Here is a 17256-nt window from a genome sequence, read left to right as displayed (position 1 = left end):
CCTGGCTCCATCAAGGTCTGTGCCTGAAGACAATCCAGCTGCCTTCATCTCTCCCAAAAAAGAGGCTTTATGGCACAGATCCCTGGCACTTCTCCCCTTCCACTGTCAAGTCCACACTCCTTCAAGATAAACTGGAGATGAAGAAATTTAGATGGTTGGAGCTGGAAGCACTTGACAACCAATTAAATTATAAAGGTGCCATCCAAATGTTAAAAGTGTAAAATAATTTTGCTTGGGTTACCAACTATAATTTTGGGTGTCATTTTCAATGAAAAGCTAAGAAAAACCTCAGTTTAAGCTCAGTATCGTTTTGCATCCTTCAAAGGATAAATGTCACATTTTAAAAGAACAGTATTAATTTTATTTTAGAATAAAAATGGAGTTCAAAAGCTTGAGACAGAACAGTCTTTTATTATTTTGCTTCAAATTCTTTGGGAAAACTCCTCCTAGAAGTATTTGATTCCTCAAGTTGTTTATTGCATTTATAACCATGCTTTCCAAAGAGTTGAACATTTTGAAGTAGACAGAAATGAAAGTAACATAGTGGGCAGCTCCATGTCATTGTTTAATTTGCATAAAAGCAGCACAAAGCAAAATATTTGACGTAATTTCTTAATTACTGTAATTTTGACAGCAAGGCAAGTAGCTGCATGAATGCATTTCATAAAGGTCCTGCTTTCAATACAAATTCACAACATGGCATGCTTTCCATTCCAAACCTCTCAATTACTCTTTATTTTCTGCCAAGACAATGACTACTGATATTGCTGAATTATTTCACATTAAAAAAAAAGAAGAAAAAATTGGGCAAAAAAACCTAAATAGGCAGCTAATAACAGCTTTCCTTGGTGACCCTGCTCTAACTGTACTGTGGATAGTTTTAATGAGTCACCATTAAAAGACTGATAAGTAGAATAGATTTATTTCAAATTGATTTTGATAGTGAAATCAAACTTTAAAAGTTCCCTCAGAGCTGCACAAGTGCCAGCAGGTGCTCTGACAGCCAGTGATGGCACAGAGAGCCCTGTGTGGCAAGAGGAACCCCAAACCAAACCCCAAAACCCTCCCAGTGCAAAGACAGCATCAAACAGGAGCAGCCATTCCCAGCTGAAGGTTCCTGCCTCAAGGAGATATCTTTATTTTTTACTTTATAAGAATAAACATATTTAATGTTAGGAGTGCTTAGGACAGAGGTATAAAATATAAATTTTTTTTAAAGTAGTAACAGCAGTTATTTTTGTTTTATAGAACAATATAATCACAGGATGGTTTGGATAGGAAGGGACCTTAAAACCCATCTCATTACAACTCCTGCCATGGGCAGGGACACCTCCCACTGTCCCAGGTTGCTCCAAGCCCTGTCCAAGCTGGCCTTGGACACTGCCAGGGATCCAGGGGCAGCCCCAGCTGCTCTGGGCACCCTGTGCCAGGGTCTCAGCACCCTCACAGGGAAGAATTCCTTCTCAACATTTCATCTAAATCTCCCTTCTTCATTTTAAAGCCAAATTAGTGCTAGAATTAGAATAATTCAATACAATGCAAATTAAAATATCTGAGAGCAGGAATGTTCTATTTTCCACTGTCCCAGGCTGCTCCAAGCCCTGTCCCCAGCCTGGCCTTGGGCACTGCCAGGGATCCAGGGGCAGCCACAGCTGCTCAGGGCACCCTGTGCCAGGGCCTCAGCACCCTCAGAGGGAACAATTCCTTCCCAATATCCCATCCATCCCTGCCCTCTGGCAGTGGCAGCCATTCCCCTTGTCCTGTCACTCCAGGCTTTGTCCCCAGTCCCTCTCCAGCTCTCCTGGAGCCCCTTTAGGCTCTGGAAAGGGCCCTGAGGTCTCCCTGGAGCCTTCTCCTCTCCAGGTGAGCACCCCCAGCCTGGCTCCAGAGCAGAGGGGCTCCAGCCCTTGGAGCATCTCTGTGGCCTCCTCCAGACTGGCTCCATCTCCTCCTGATGGGGTCTCACAGAGCAGGGCAGAGCAGAGGGGGACAATCAAGCCAAGTGTAATTTGCTATTTTCTCAAATATCACTGCTACATGGCAGATTCCCCCTCTGCCATGAAGTCTGAGCTTAGGAAGAGAGAAAACAAACTCATAGCCTAGGATTTTCAGTAGACCATAGCTCAATATCATAGCTCCAAATCAGGCTTCCTCTCTACCTCCCAAACTTGTCTTCCAGACATCTTAACTTTCTGTTTCCACATATTTTAATTTAAAAACCAAAAAACCCCATATTTTCATAAGGACTAGTACTCTCATCTTCCAAAACTGGCAAGCTGTCCTTGCTCCAACTTTCCAAAAAAGAAATCCACTTTTGGCAGCAGATAAGCTGGAAGGGAAAATCAGTCCAAAAGTCAAGAGTCTGGGGAAAAAAAAGGTGTTATAAAGCTGAGGTATAGAATGGAAACACTTGTGCAACCAGAGCCACTGGACCCTAGCACCAGCAAACACCTTGGATTTTTGTGTCACAGAAATCAGAAATCAGCATCTGTCAGGACACCAATTCCTCTGGTTAACAGTGGATGTGCATGAGAGGCACAAGTTCAGGTTTGACATCATCACTCACAAGCAGCCAACACAGAGCACCCTGTGAATGGCCAAGGCAAACTAAACTGATTGAAATAAAGGCCAATTCAACATGGATTTTTATTGTTTTTTCTTCTTTGGGGCATTTTAAAAGTTTTCCTAATGAAAAAGTGATTTTTCACTTTATGGCAAATTAAAAAAAAAATAGACAATTTGCAACTAAACATAGATTTGTTATTTCCTTTCTTAATCAGAAATATGCAAACATTTTGGTGACTTTATAGCTCTGTTTATCTCCAACTCTTCTGTAATCTGTTAGATCTCTGTCCAAATGAAGCGTGAGACAGAAAAACAACCCTCAAAACCCCCTGTTAATAATCACCATTAATTCCACATGTAAACAAAACTGCATTTCTGAATACAGGGTGGACATCAGAATCTTTAGTAGAAAGAAGGAAATAATCTCATGTGGCAAGTCACCCACTTTGTGCTTCCATGGCTGAAACAAAATGACCTTACAGCTCCATGTCTAGTATTCAATCTGCAGACTGGAAAAGCAAGAAACAACTGCCTTCCTTTTCAGTACTTTATAAGCTTTCTCAATTCTGATTGGAACTAGTGACTCCAATGAAAATACTCCCTGATTCCCCACAAAAACAGGCACCAGGTAACAAGTCTGTCAAACACTGTTTTCATCTGCTCAGTCAAATTGCTTAAATACTATTTTATTTTCATCATCTGAACATTTAACAATAACTTTAAGCTTCAAGTCTTTCAATTTTTCTTTTAACTCTTTGTGAAGAAAAGGGTATTTTAAATACACTTATTTTATCCACCCTTCTATACTGACAGGTCCCAGCTGCAGGTTACTTTACTAAGAGCACATCAAGAATATTCTGCAGGGCTTTTAACAGCTTGCAGAGCACAGGATGCAGCTTCATTATCACAAAATGAGATAGAGTGCACTTTCATCTTGAAAGTTCTTCTTTATAAAAGAAGATTATGTTACAGAAAAAGATATTATGTTACAGAAAGAAGAATTATTGTGTTACAGTATTTCCACACAACATTGATGTATCATTTACTCAAGTATGGAAGCTGAAAACCCAAATAAAAATCTTGGAGCTATTTTAAGTTCCATTATTACACTCCATACTGGGCGTTTTTTTCTTTAGGAAAAAAAATAAAATTCTAAGACTCTCTCCCATTTTTTTTTTTTTCTCCTAGGATGTCAGTGGTTGGTTTTGATGTGGTTTTGTCAGGGTTTTTTAAAGCAGAATCCACAGCCAGACAAATTATTCTAGAAATGGAAGCCTCTGGCTCATTTAATTAAGGCTAGCTTTAAAATTATGATCATTTAAAGGGTAATTTAAGGCAATGTCAAAGCACTGAACCAGCTCTACCCAACAAACAAGCTTTTCCAGAGTGGTTAGACTTGCTGGATGCCTGAAAGTAGGAAAACAACAACTGGTTGACATGGCAAGACATTCCCAAAAGGGAGGGAATTACATGAATGAGACTGGGAAATGTATACTTAGGTAGAGAGCACATAGAGAAAATGGCCCTAAGTTTTAGAAATGGTGCTGTGCTGAAATACCTGGAGTACTTGGAATAAAACTGCTGTAGACTACTTAGGGAAGAAGAAAGTCACATTAATTAACACCAGAGGCCACATCCTTGGACAGAGTTTCACAGATACTGCTGGAGGATTTGGCAGCAGAGCTCCTGCTTGTTAAAATTAAACATCCAGGTGACAGCAGTGACAGTACCACAGAGAGGAGCAGCTTTGGGGTAGCTGATCCCAAATGCAGGCTCACACCAGAAAGTCTGAGCACCTCCTTTGTTCACACAAGCTCACAAAGAGAAGGAATGAGAAATCAAGGGATTGATCTCAATTTTCCCCCCTTGAGCTTTGTTCCTTGCACAAAGCCCTGAACTTTCCTACAGCCATTCCCTCAGGCCTGGCCACCCCACACACTCAGAGCTGCTGCTCCTGGGACCTTGCACAGCTTCATTCCATAGGCATGTACATGCATATAAATAAAACTCTGTATTTTTAAGTCATTTTAAACAAAGAAAATACTCTGTTTTCCTCTGTTCATAAAAACAAAAAAACAAACAAAAGAAAAAGAAAACACCACCTCACTAAAATTGCAAGTCTTTCTCCATTAATTATGCTTTTGCCTCAAAACCCTCATCCATGCCCACATTCACCAGATTTGATCTGGCCTTTCATACAATTACTGAATAGTTCAGGTTGGAAGGGACCTTAAAACCCATCTCATTCCAACTCCTGCCATGGCAGGGACACTTCCCACTGTCCCAGGCTGCTCCAAGCCCTGTCCACCCTGGCCTTGGGCACTGCCAGGGATCCAGGGGCAGCCACAGCTGCTCTGGGCACCCTGTGCCAGGGCCTGCCCACCCTCACAGGGAACAATTCCTTCCCAATATCCCATCTAACCCTGCCCTCTGCAGTGGAAGCCATTCCCTGGGTCCTGCCACTCCAGAACCTTTTCCCAAGCCCCTCTCCAGCTCTCCTGGAGCCCCTACAGGTGCTCAAAGACCTCAGTAAGGTCTCCACAGAGATTTTCCTTCTCCAGGCTGCACAATCCCAATTCTCCCAGCCTCCTCTCCTAGGAGAGGTGTTCCAGCACCCAGGGACTGTACTTCCCCTGCAAGGCTAATCCAGGCTGACACTTCTTTGAGGAAATCTGCCCAAAGGAAATCATTTAAAACATCTAGAAGACAGCTATGACAGACTCTTTGGACAAAAGGCAAATACAAATTGGGTATTTTTATAGAAAAGGCCAAAACTCCCTTTTGTTTTGTGCAAAAGTGAAATGGTACCAGCTGTCCTAACATCACACCCCACTGTACTTTGAGCAGAGGTGGTGATGGGTTAATAAATACCTACAAGCCAGATTAGATAAGGCCAAGCTTTTCTAACTTCCCCTTTGCCAGTAGGGGTTTCCTACAGCACTGCCTTCAGGCTGCCTGCCTGACAAGTGGGCTGAGGGCACAGCAACACTTTTCCTTCATGATTTCAGTTGAAGATGTGTCAGACAGCTCTAATAGAGTCTCTACAAAGCTTTGGGGGTTTTCCCTTCTCTAATTCTTGTTTTTATTAATGAAAGACTGCTCAGTCAGAGAGAGGGGCCCACCCCCCTCCCATATCCAACACTCCAGCCTTGAACAGTAAATCTCTCATGCCAGGCATTGCCACCATAGCACAGCTTTTTAAATATTCTATATATATGGTCTCTCTTTTACCCAAGCAGGCAGCACTGCCCTTTCCAAACAGGAATTTGGCTGACACACAGGTGTGTTTAGCTAAATGCACATCCCAAGTCTGTGTGCTCTGAACCTTTAGAGCACCATGACACACAATCCTTGCTCAGCTCCAAATCCCTTTTTCCAGTAATCACAAACTTAAAATTTCTCTGATGTGCCTCTCAGCACACTGAACTTCTGTAGCTGTGTTTAGCTGCCCGTTGCCTGATTCTTGGTTTGCTCTTGGGTTTTCTTCCCTTTCAGGCTCCCTATATTTTACAGAATTACCCATCTGTGGGCCCCACCTTGAGTGCCACCCACACCCAAAAAAGGTTTAAAAGGTTTCCAGTGGACTTCTTATTTTTGGGGTCTTTGTAGAATACAGCATTTCCTATGCCATTTTGGTTGAGTGGCATAGGACTGACTTCAGCTGATTTTCATTATCCTACATCAGTAGATTATGAAAACAGAAACAAACACCTGCCTAGCCATACAAACTGTTAGGAATTCAATTCACTACTATTAAAAATTATTATTTCAAGGACTGTAATAATACTTGATCACCATTTTCCTAAAGGGTTTCTGTGTTTTAAGATGCATGCATATAATCAACTTTTTGTACAGGGCTATTCAGACTGGTTTTTCTTTATTGCAATACAACACAATTTTCTTTACATATAATATATATATAATATGACACCTAAGGTCAAGAGAATTGTAAAATAATAATTTTGGCTTATACAATTCAAGTTCATATTTTTCAAAAAAAACCCAAAAAACAAAAAATCAAAAAACACTTGAATGAACAAAACACACTCTAAATGTCTGTCAATAAAATGGCTGTGGTTTCACCTTTCCCCACCCCATACCACATTCCTACATAGCATCAAAAAAGTCCAGCTTCCAAACACAAAATAACAGGCCTAAAAAATATATGGAGGAAGCAAACAGCACACAAAATGCAAAGCTTTAGTTACCTTCTTCTTAAACCCTGTAATAATTGCAAATTTAAAAGAGTGAATTACTAACTTTCTCTTCTGAGGTCAGATAAAAATAAGTCCTAAGGCAGCTTATTTGCCATATTTAGGAGACTCAAACTGAAGCAATGACAAACATCTGGCTATGATTCTTTCTGGAATTTTGACTATTTCTTCCTGGCTAGGGAAGAAAAACACTGTGAGCTGACCAACAGCACCTCGATTCCTCCAGCACAGCACTTAATAGGATTCAGCAGCAGACTATTCCTTGACTCCTCACATATTTAAGCTGTTAATACTTTCACAGCACAGAAGGGGAAAGCTTCAGGCAAGGAAGGTCTAAGCAGGCACAGGGAGAGCAAGGCAGAGGCAGGAGGGCACAAGTGCCAGAGCCAGGACTGGGCTGTCTGTGCCACCAGCAGCATGCCCAGGGCTCCTCATGGCACACTGCAAGAGCTTTTCAGTGCCCACAGCATCATCCCAGTGTTTGACATATACATATTTCTTACTTCAAACTGCTCAATAACAGCAGTTAAAAGTTGCATCATTTCTGCACCATCCCCATGCAAGTTCTTGGGGGCACTAAAGCCACCAAAAAGCTGCTACTGAGAGCAGCATTTGCCATGTGCAGAGTGGGAAACACTCCCCAAGTCATGGGAAGGATATTGCAGTCAGATTGCTTCCTCTGCCATCCCAAAAACTTCCTGCAGCCCCAGCCCAGCTCCTGATTTCAGGGCCTCCAATGGCTGCTCAAAAACAATGGGCATCCCAGGGGAAGCCACTTTCATGGCACCTTTTCAATCACAGATAACTGCAGACTGCACAGAAACCAGAATAACCAGAGTTACTCTACTCCATGCTGAACACAAGGATGGAGAGTAGCTTTGCACTTTTATTAATGCAATTTATAAATTCCAATAAGCCAAGGAGGTGCCCAGCAAAGACATTATCACTGTCAGAGTAATCATCAAGTACACATGTTCAGTTTAGTACAGAATAAGCCACTTTGGTTCTGCAGTAATTAATAGCTTTGCAGGCTCTGTCAATGAACACCAAAGCAGACAAGAGCAGTGAGAGGACACTAATTCATAAGAAAATAAAGGGAAATTACAGTGTAATCTTATCTAAGCAGCTGTTCCCAAGAAGGGCAGTGGAGTGGAGCATCTCCCTGCTAGGAGTCCACCTCTGTCAGAGGGAAAGGGACATCCCAGACAGCATGGCTGGGATGCAGAACATCATTGCTTCATTGCATTAAAAATAATTGAAAAGAACAGACTTTTGTTCTCAAAACAGCCCCACAAAGATTAGCACAAAAGAAAAAAATTCCACTTTAAATTTTTCCTTAGAATGGAGCAGGCAGGCAGATCCTCTAATAAAATGTACAAATATTTTTGATTCCCAAATTCCATTTGACATCCAAGCAGAAGGAGAAGAGGAAGTACATGCCATTGAAGAAGCACCAAGTTCTCCCCCAACAATTCAGTAAACTTGAAGCACAATAATATAAACTACTTTTTCTGGGGCACTTCCTCATAGCATAGAGAATAGTTCATGTAAAAGAATTTCCTAAATGACACATATCACACAGGCCAAATATTAAACATCATCTGCTGGCAGCAATTCCATTAAATGTCATTTATGTGAATGTCATTTTGGTGAATTCAACCCAGCCCAGACCCTTTTACTTAAGAGTCTGCCACATTTTTGTGTTGATCAAAAGCCTCCAAGTTTAATCTCTTCAGAAAATCTGGAAAGCTGGCAGAACTTCTACTGTAAAACCCTGCTTACTTTGAAGTGTGAACTAAATTGAATTTGCCAATCAATCATTCATCTCACAGTGTGCAAAACCACCCTTTGGACAGACTTAGTTTGGAGAGAAGAGGCCAGGTAACCCATGAAATGGCACAAGCAAGATTTGAGCTGACTAAACAAGCTGGCTGTAAAAAGGGAAAAAAAACAACTCATGGAAATAATGAATATTGCAGCCTAGCTCTGAATGGATGTGTTTCATTCTCTCTTCTGTTTTGGAAGGGAAAGGAGAACCCATAAATAGCCCATTTTCAGTTTTTCAAACTCCAGAAAACATTGAGTATTTCTCCATCCCCTAACATTCAAATCAGATTCACTGGAGAAAGTTTCTGCCCAACACACTTTAAAGAATAATTCCCTCTTAGTAATTAATAAAATTCCTACTTAGAAATCAAACCTCATGAAACAGATGGGGAAAATTGACAGAGCCAATAGACTTCAAAGGTGGTTGGATGTAGCTATGTGGAACTTCCAGCACACTGTTCCAGATACACCAAAAACACAAAGAAATAAAACTGTTCTTTCCCATTTTGTTCTCTCTCCATCCATTACATCACTCTGGCAGTCTCTTTCCTTGCTCTTTGGCAAGTTAAGAAGTCAAGTGGGTTACCAAACCCACCAGGAGAGAAGCAACTGTTTTAACCACATCCTGGAGAAAGGAAGGGCTGGCAAGGTAAAGCTGCACGGATTCTCTCGTTCCTGTGGTTACTCTGTTCATCCCATGTGGTTAAAAATGCTGCTACTGTGGCTCATTTTAGGCAGGGAGGCAACAAACAGGGCTACTGCAGCAGGGAAGGGTCTCTGCAGGAGCTGATCCTACACTCAGTCTGTCTGCCCTTCCATTGACACACCAGTTTTCCCAATAAAAAGTCACTTGCCATAGCTCTTACAGACAGAAAAATTATTTCTCCCAAAATCATTTGGGAAAAAAAGCCCCAAAGCACCTTTTGGGATGACCCCCATCTCCCCAAGCAGGCAGTGCCAAAACCCCATGGGAAAGGCCTGTGCCCCTGCACTGACAAAGCACCACTGACCTGAGTCAAACACAAACCCCACCTCACCACATCTTGTTTTCACAGCCAGTGACAAAAATGACAAAAGCAAAGAGAAGTGGGCAAGTGGCAATGTGAACCTGCACTCTCTAGGACAGCTGCTTGGCCACCAGTTTCTCTCATTGCTTTTTGAAAAATGACTGTGCTAGCACACACCACCTATTCAGCAATGTCTTTTCCTAATTCCTGCCCTCAATCCCAAGTGAAAAATTCCCATTTTCCATGACAAACAGCAGCTCCTGCTATCCCAACAGCTCACCAAAGAAATCAGGCAGATGGTCACAGTTTAATACCTCATGCCTGTTTCCTATCATTTGCTACCTTATTTAGCCAAAACTGAAAGGCCATGGAGGCAGTGTTAGCTGGACTGTAATGCCACAGCTGCTGACTCTGGACCTTTTTGTGCTCAGTGCTCTGAAGCTGACCCAAGGCTGACCCCTTTTCCTCATCACTCACAGCATCAGGCATGAAGTTTCTAAGTTTTTCAGTTCCAACTAATCTCATAAAGAAAAGCAGCACAATATTAATTATGGCCTCAGCATGCTAGTGCCTGAATTTGGGTGTTTCTGTGGGTGCCATAATCAGAGAGAGCTTTCCAGATAAAGAAAACTAAGATAGCTTCTAATTATGGTTAACACATACAACACAACAGCTGAAAGCCCCATAAACCTGGCCTTGCACTGACTTTCAAAATTACAGAGCTGAGGGTGTTGCTTGGAGTTGTTTTTTTTTTTCTTTTTTGAATCAAAACACAAAAGCACCATCTACATCAATGTGGAAAAATAAATAAAATTATCCAGCAAAAGAACCAAAGTCAGCGGATTTTCTAAAAAAATATTCTAACATAATGTAAAGGGGAAAAAGAGGCTTTTGTGTTCTATGTGGTACATGAGAGATGGGTGGGTAAGCAGTACCAGACACTCTGTGCTCAAGTGCAAGGATACAGGCACAGCCTCACTCTTAAAAAAAAAAAAAAAAAAAACAAAAAAAAGTCTCACATCTGAGACTTGAACAGCTGGACAGAATCTGTGGAACATATCTCCAGATCCAGTATTTCTTCAGAGTTCCACAGAAATCTTTTTCACTCTATTTGAAAAATCCTTTTTGAGTCTATGCAACAAACTAAGGCTCCAAGTGGTAATTATAAATTACTCATTACAGTTTGATACTAACGTAGAATAACTGATAGCTGAGTATCTTCACTACAACACACTTGTTTTCTAACAGCAGATCTCAGGCAAACTAGAATTAAACTCAGAGGTTAATGCTGAAAATGTAACAAGAATTGGAAGAAAAAAAAATTGTTTCAAAGCAGAATCTCCCTAATCTGTGCATGGCTTCTGTGTCTTATGGCAGATTTCCCCAAGCATACTTTTAAATAAACATTTTCAGAAACACTGAACTGACACTGCTTTGGTGCATCCCTCCTAAAGCATGCTGGCAATCAAAGACTTTCAAATAGGAGCAAGTTTACTTGGAGAGGATACAAAGCATTAAAATAATTAATATAAAGCAGTAACTAAGACACAGCTCTTCTGCTCTCCCAGCTGCCAAACTGACAAAGCCGCATGTGGCTCAGGAAGCAAGAACATTTTGGCAGGACACAGTTGGTGCTCCCCCAAAGCAAACAACAAATAAAGACTCTCCTTGCAGTATGTGCTTGTATTTAAAGTCTGTTAAAAACACAAAACATCTGTTATACTTGAAAGATTTTAAAAAACAAGCCATGCAACTGCTATCACTACTTGTAAGCAGGTAAATCCCAACAGGAATCTTAATGGCTCAAAATGTCCCAGCTCTCTACAGAGGCACATCCTTGTGAGCTTTAAATTATCAGAGCTTCAGTGTACTTGAAATCAGGTTTAAATCTCTCTTACCTCAATGTCAAGAACTTCCACTGTGTTGTCCAACATCTTGATTTTGACGGGGAGGTCGCGCTCGTGCGCCTTGGCGGGCGATGATGCCATGGCAGTCAGGAGGTTCTGCCCTGGCTCCAAGGTACTCACTCCTGAGCTCTTCTGGGCACCCAAACGAGAGCCAGGCGTCTGCAGAACTCTGTAGGTTCCTTCTATCTCTCCCATCTTCCAACAGCAAGCAGAGTCTGTAGAAAGATGGAAGGAAACAGAGGCTTAGGGTTACAGCCGGAAAGATTTTACACTGACATTGTGGATGAAAATTCCACCCAGTGAAGCACTATCATAAAATCCTTATTTAACACTCTTTATCCCACTAGCAAAATCAGTAATGAGGTTAATGAAGCTCTGGACAGGGCTTGGAGCAACCTGGTCTAGGGGAAGGTGCCCCTGACCATGGGAGAGGTTGGAACAAGATGAGCTTTAGGGTCCCTTCCAACCCAAACCATGCTATAATGACTAAAATCCAACAGCTGGGAAGAAAAGCCATTCTGAAGCATGGTTAAGAAATGGGATAGTCAAACTTGTGCCTTCTGCCCTGTCAATGTGAACATTTTTGTTTTTGACAAGGTTTTTCTGCTGATGAGCCTCCTCCCACCAGCAGCATGAGCACTGGGGACAGAGAAGGGTGAGGCAGGTGCCTCTCATGGGTACCCAACCATCCCACTGATAACAAGATAACAACAACTATTAACTTCCTGCAGCCCCAAAATGATGACTCAGGCAAAACCCTAACTGCTGGCAGCTCAGAGCCTTCATCAGGCACTGCTACAAGGTAACAGCTCCTCACCTCACTGGCAAATTTGTGCCATAGCCAGATTAAATCAGTGGGCAAAAATCTCAGTTACAGAGACTGACACTGGTGAGTGTAGGCTGACTCCTACACATGAGTCTTGCTGTCATGGCTTAGTGACAGCTGTGCAGAGCCAATCTTTAATTTGACATGGGGAAAATGTCCCATGAGGCTGTCCCCAGCTCTCCCAAGCCACCAGGGCAGTGGTGATATTTGCATGGGGAACCACAGTGGGGTCTACACGAAGGTGAGGCCTGTGTGCTCAGAATGCAGCACAGCCCCTGCCCCATGCCCACCTCTGGCACTGAACATTTGGCAGCCAGGTGCAAAGCACACAGGGAGGCTCCCTGGGCCTTTTGGGTGAGTTATCCAAACACCACAGTGTGTGCCAACAGCCCAGAGTGAGTGGGTACTGCAGTGGGACAGCCTTCACTCCAAAGGAGTGACAGGTTATTGTTTTGTAAAAAATGTGTTTTGTCAGAAGAGAAGAGAAGCAGCTGATGACAACACTCCTTTGTCTCTCTGTGCTCAGAGTAGGTAGGCAGCCTACCCCAAGGATTTGAATGAAGCCAGCCCTAGAAGTCCTCACAAATTACTTGGGGGTGGTTTTTGTTTCCATTCTCACACACATCAAGACTGGTCAAACGTCTTCCTAGCTTGCAGCCCAGTGCATTTTAACATTTTGGGGGTTTTATTTTTATACTTGTAGATCTCTGTAGAGATAAACTGACTCCAGAAGGGCAGAGAAATGCCTCCCCACCTAATCACACCCACAAAATACCCATTTCAGGGAATTGAGCCCCTGCAGAGCCCTGTCCAAGCAGCACAGCTGAGACCACCCAGAGATGCCACCAGCCTCCCATGCAACAAGAAAGTGTGACAATCACAGAATAATTATGACTGGAAAAAGTCTCTGACATCATAAAGTCCAACCCCTAACCCAGCACTGCCAACACCACCACTAAACCACGTCCCCAGGTGCCCCATCCACACTTGTTTGAACACTTCCAGGGCTGGAGACTCCACTACAGCCATAAGAAGCCTGTTCCAATGCCTGACAAACATTTCAGTGAATAAATTGTCCCTGATATTGAATCTAAATGTGCTTTGACACAGCTTGAGGCCATTTCCTCTCGTCCTGCCCCTTGTTCCCTGGGGGCAGAGCCTGACCCCCACTTGCTGTTCCCTCCTGTCAGGGAGTTACAGAGAGCAAGAAGGCTCCCCCTGAGCCTCCTGTTCTCCAGGCTGAGCTCTCCCAGCTGTGCCTCACCTGATTTGCTCTCCAGACCCCTCCCCAGCTCCACTGCCCTTCTCTGGACATGAACCTAAAACCAAACCCAGCATGAAGGATGAGCTTAACCTTGAAGTGGGCACACACTGCCCTGTGCCCAACTTCCCAGCTTTGGGTGACAAATAATCAGAAAGTTTCTTTCTTGGGCTGTTTTGTGTGTATTCTGTGGCTGAACTTCTTGGTTTGTGTGGCCACATAGGCAAGGAGAAAAACTTTTAGGTCATAAATTTTAAAAGCACCCTAACAACAAAATTCAGATGTGTAAACTGGGTATCTCTTTCTGCTAACTGCTAATCTGAAGAGAAACCAGAGCTTGATCTGGTCATCTGTATCCCCTTGATATCGTGGCCCTTATCAGGTAATCCCATGGTAAATTTTTGCTGTTGGCATTCAGGAGCCTGTGATCAACTGGAGCTGCCCAGGATCAGTCACACTCCTCACAGGGCTCTTTATTAGCCAGCCACTCTTAAAATTAGTGCTCCAGGAGCACTCATTCCCTTCTGAATAAACAGCTCCTGGGAGAGACACACTCTGCAGTTACTCAAAAGGAAAAAAATGCAAGCAAGAGCCGAGGCAGCAGAAGGAACAGCCCTGCAGAGCCCTCAGCAGCCTCCCCTCCAGCTGAAGGCAGCTGCTTCCCCAAGGAAGGCAGGCAGGCCACCCAAGGGCGGGCTCAGGAGGAGCTCCTGGGCACTCTCTAGCTTTGGTCACCAGCCAGGAGGGACCAAAGTCACATCAAACAGGAATTGCACGTGCCAAAGTCCTTCCCACAGGTGGTAACAGGGAGAGTGAACTCAGTGGGGCTTGATCTCACATCCTACTGATGACACGTTCCTAAAAATATCTCCAATATTCAGATTTTAAAGGCCAAACAAGCACTGGGCAGGAGACAATGTGCAGAAGCATGATGCCCAGAAGAGCAGTGGCATTGGGAGCATCCCCCTGTGCCACAGGCTGCTCCCTTCCAAGGCACCCACTGGTGCCACCACAACTGCTGACAATCCCCAGCTAGGCCAGCCTGCTCCCTCTGCCTCCAGCACCCAGTGTGTGAGGAGTGCTAGCCAAGCCAAGCACTAGCTCCAGTTTCACCACCAGAGTTACAGATGGTGTTTTAAGTCCTCTGACTACATATGACATTTCTGGACAAAAACCACAGTGTCATGGCTCAGCAAACACTTCAGTTCAAGGGCCTGACTACATGAAAAGAGGAGGAAAATGAGCTAGAGACAGGCTGCAAGCTCCAAGAACAGAATTTCTACAGGCAGAGCAAAGCAGAACATCCCACCAAGAGCCTCCTGCCACGGGTGAGCCACAACAAGGTCTCAGCACTGCAAAACTAAAATATAACATTATCCTAATACTGATGTTCTGGGATTAAAAAAATCTTCCTTGCATTGCCTCTCCCTGAACTTGCTTGCACCTAGTGTTTATCCTGATCATTTCCTACAAATTGGGACCCAGGCACTAAAGCTAAATCTGCTCCCTGAAGCACAGTGACTGAATGAGTGTTGCTCTCAGCCCTAAATGAAGGAGTAAACAAAACAAAATTTAGGTAGCAGTAGGTGCATATATATTTTTTTTCTTTTTTTTACTTTTTGTACCAGGTACTTTTTGAAATACCTTTTAAGTCACAACAAGTTGCTACTTGGATGGAATAAATTAATTTTTCAGAAGCAAGACAGTGTTTTCAGCTACCAGCAAATCTGGATATCTAAGGATATGCAAGGTCACAGAAATACAGAGTGGCTTGGGTTGAAAGGGACCTTAAAGTTCGCACCCCTTGCCATGGCAGGGACACCTTCCACTGGACCAGCTTGCTTCAAGTCCCATTCAATCTGGCTTTGCACACTTGGGTGACACCAAGGGCTTTCCAAGGAGCTCCTCTGAGCCCGGTGTTTTTTGGTCCATGCTCCATCCCTCATCCAGGCAGGAGGCAGACCTGAAGGGAGGCCAGTTTCCCAGAAGTGTGAGCAGGGTGGTCCCTGCCTTCCATGGGAAGGCATCGCTACACACGGAGCAGCAAGGAAGTACAAAAGAGCAAACCTTCCTGTCTTAACTCTTAAAGCCACCGACACCCGTTAGCACTGCTACACTGAGCTGACACAAATGATGCACCAGGAATCCCCCATCTCAGTGAAGATGGATGAAGATTCCGAGTGCTCAATGGTGAGAGGAGCGATGTGTCCCCCCCCTGAGCCGCACCTCAGGCTCGCCTAGGACCCCGTCCCTGCTCACGGCCCCGAAGGGTTCCATGGCTCTCCGCTCCACACGCCGGCCGGGACGGAGCAGCATGGGCGGGGACAGCGGGGAACGTCCGCGGCCGGTCCCCGCCAGGTGAGCGGCGCTTCAGCAGCGCCTCTGGGACCGAGCAGCCGGGCCAGGCAGGACGCTCCCGGCCCCGGTCCCCGCACGGAGGCGGTCAGGGCACGGGCCGTGCCGGGCCGCGGCTGCCCTCACACTCGCAGCCCGGCAGGGCAGGGGCGAAGCCGCCCAGGCCGGACCTGCGGCAGCCCCTGCGAAGGCGCTCTCTGAGCCCCCGGGAAGCCGCTCCCCAGGCCCCGGCAGCCCCCGAGCCGGAGCCTCGTCCCGGGGCTGGCAGAGCGCGGCCCGCAGACCCCGCGTTCCGTTCCTCGGCCCGGCTCCCACACGAGCGCCGCGGGCCGGGGCCGCACCGCCGGCAGCGGCGGAAGCGCGGCCGCGCAGGCGGGGCCGAGCCACCGGCCTGGGGCGCCGCTCGCCGGCAGCGCCGCTCCGGCCCCCTCAGCCCCGGCCCCCTCAGCTCCCGCCCCGCGCCCGCTCCCCGCGCTCCAGCCCCGGTTCGGTTCGGTTCGCGGCCCGGAGCCGCCGCCCCGCGCTCACCTCCAGGCCGGGCCCGCTCCGCCGCCGCCCGCGCTCACACCGGCCCCGAGCGGCCCCGCCCCGCCCCGCCCCGCCCGGCAGTGGGCAGCGGGACCGGGGCGGGACCGGCCCCACCCTGCGGGCGGGTAACGGGGCCCGGGGCAGGGCCCGCGGCTCGCTCCGCGCACGGAGCTGCAGCGAGATACGGAATACAGACTGCAGACACACACCGAGCCCTCCCGCCGCCCCACCGGGATCTGAGGATTATTTTATACCGAAGCAAAACCCAAAGTGTGTTTTGCAGCACGAGGAAGGCTTTAAAATAATATTTCCATGCGAAGCTGAAGGACAGCCAGCTCACAGGCTGCTGCCCAGGGCCTGCACCTTAAAAAGAGGCACATGAAATCCCCCAATGCCACCCCAGATATCCATCAGGCACACCCCACAGGTCTCATTTGCTCAGGGGAACACCACCCTGGGGGACAACACCATGCCAGTAACCAGCCCCAGGCCAAGAAGTGAAAATTTTAGGTCTTGACCAGGTTAAATTTTTTACATATGAATTTTAAGTGGGGATAGAAACAGACTCAGCACTACAGAATAGGAGAAAAGGTGGGTGCTGCACAGGGGCATCAGGCAGTGTTGCTGGCCAAAGAAGATGAAGACCACAAAATCAGCATCCTCCTCCTCCTCCCTCCCCAACCAGCAAGCCCTCACTGACACAAACAAGAACAAAACACTGTAGGAAATTCAGCACAGGACAAACAGATCTTTGCACTGTCTGGAT

The 17256-nt window shown here is 45.5% G+C and overlaps 1 protein-coding gene across 7 annotated transcripts in view; it reads right to left on the bottom strand.

Annotated features, from left to right (window-relative positions):
* The window catches only part of FARP2 (FERM, ARH/RhoGEF and pleckstrin domain protein 2), a 73433-nt gene extending 56780 nt beyond the window's left edge, over positions 1-16653 (bottom strand). For 6 of the 7 annotated variants that reach the window (XR_011680751.1, XR_011680752.1, XM_071437233.1 and 3 more), the window contains exons 1-2: positions 16491-16653; positions 11512-11735 (exon numbers count right to left, since the gene is read on the bottom strand). Coding sequence is in view for 5 of the 7 variants with exons in the window: in XM_071437233.1 (XP_071293334.1) it covers positions 11512-11715 (204 nt within the window). In the remaining 2 variants the exon portion in view is untranslated. Of the gene's footprint in view, positions 1-11511; positions 11736-15833; positions 15972-16490 lie in introns of those variants that run through there. The other variant, XM_071437234.1, reaches the window with a different exon arrangement.
* Between the last annotated feature and the right edge of the window lie 603 nt (positions 16654-17256).

This window comes from Agelaius tricolor, unplaced genomic scaffold (assembly GCF_023055355.1).
Source record: "Agelaius tricolor isolate 1412-34295 unplaced genomic scaffold, bAgeTri1.0.p SCAF_12, whole genome shotgun sequence".
Taxonomy (NCBI): domain Eukaryota; kingdom Metazoa; phylum Chordata; class Aves; order Passeriformes; family Icteridae; genus Agelaius; species Agelaius tricolor.
This window is presented reverse-complemented; position numbering and strand designations above follow the sequence as displayed.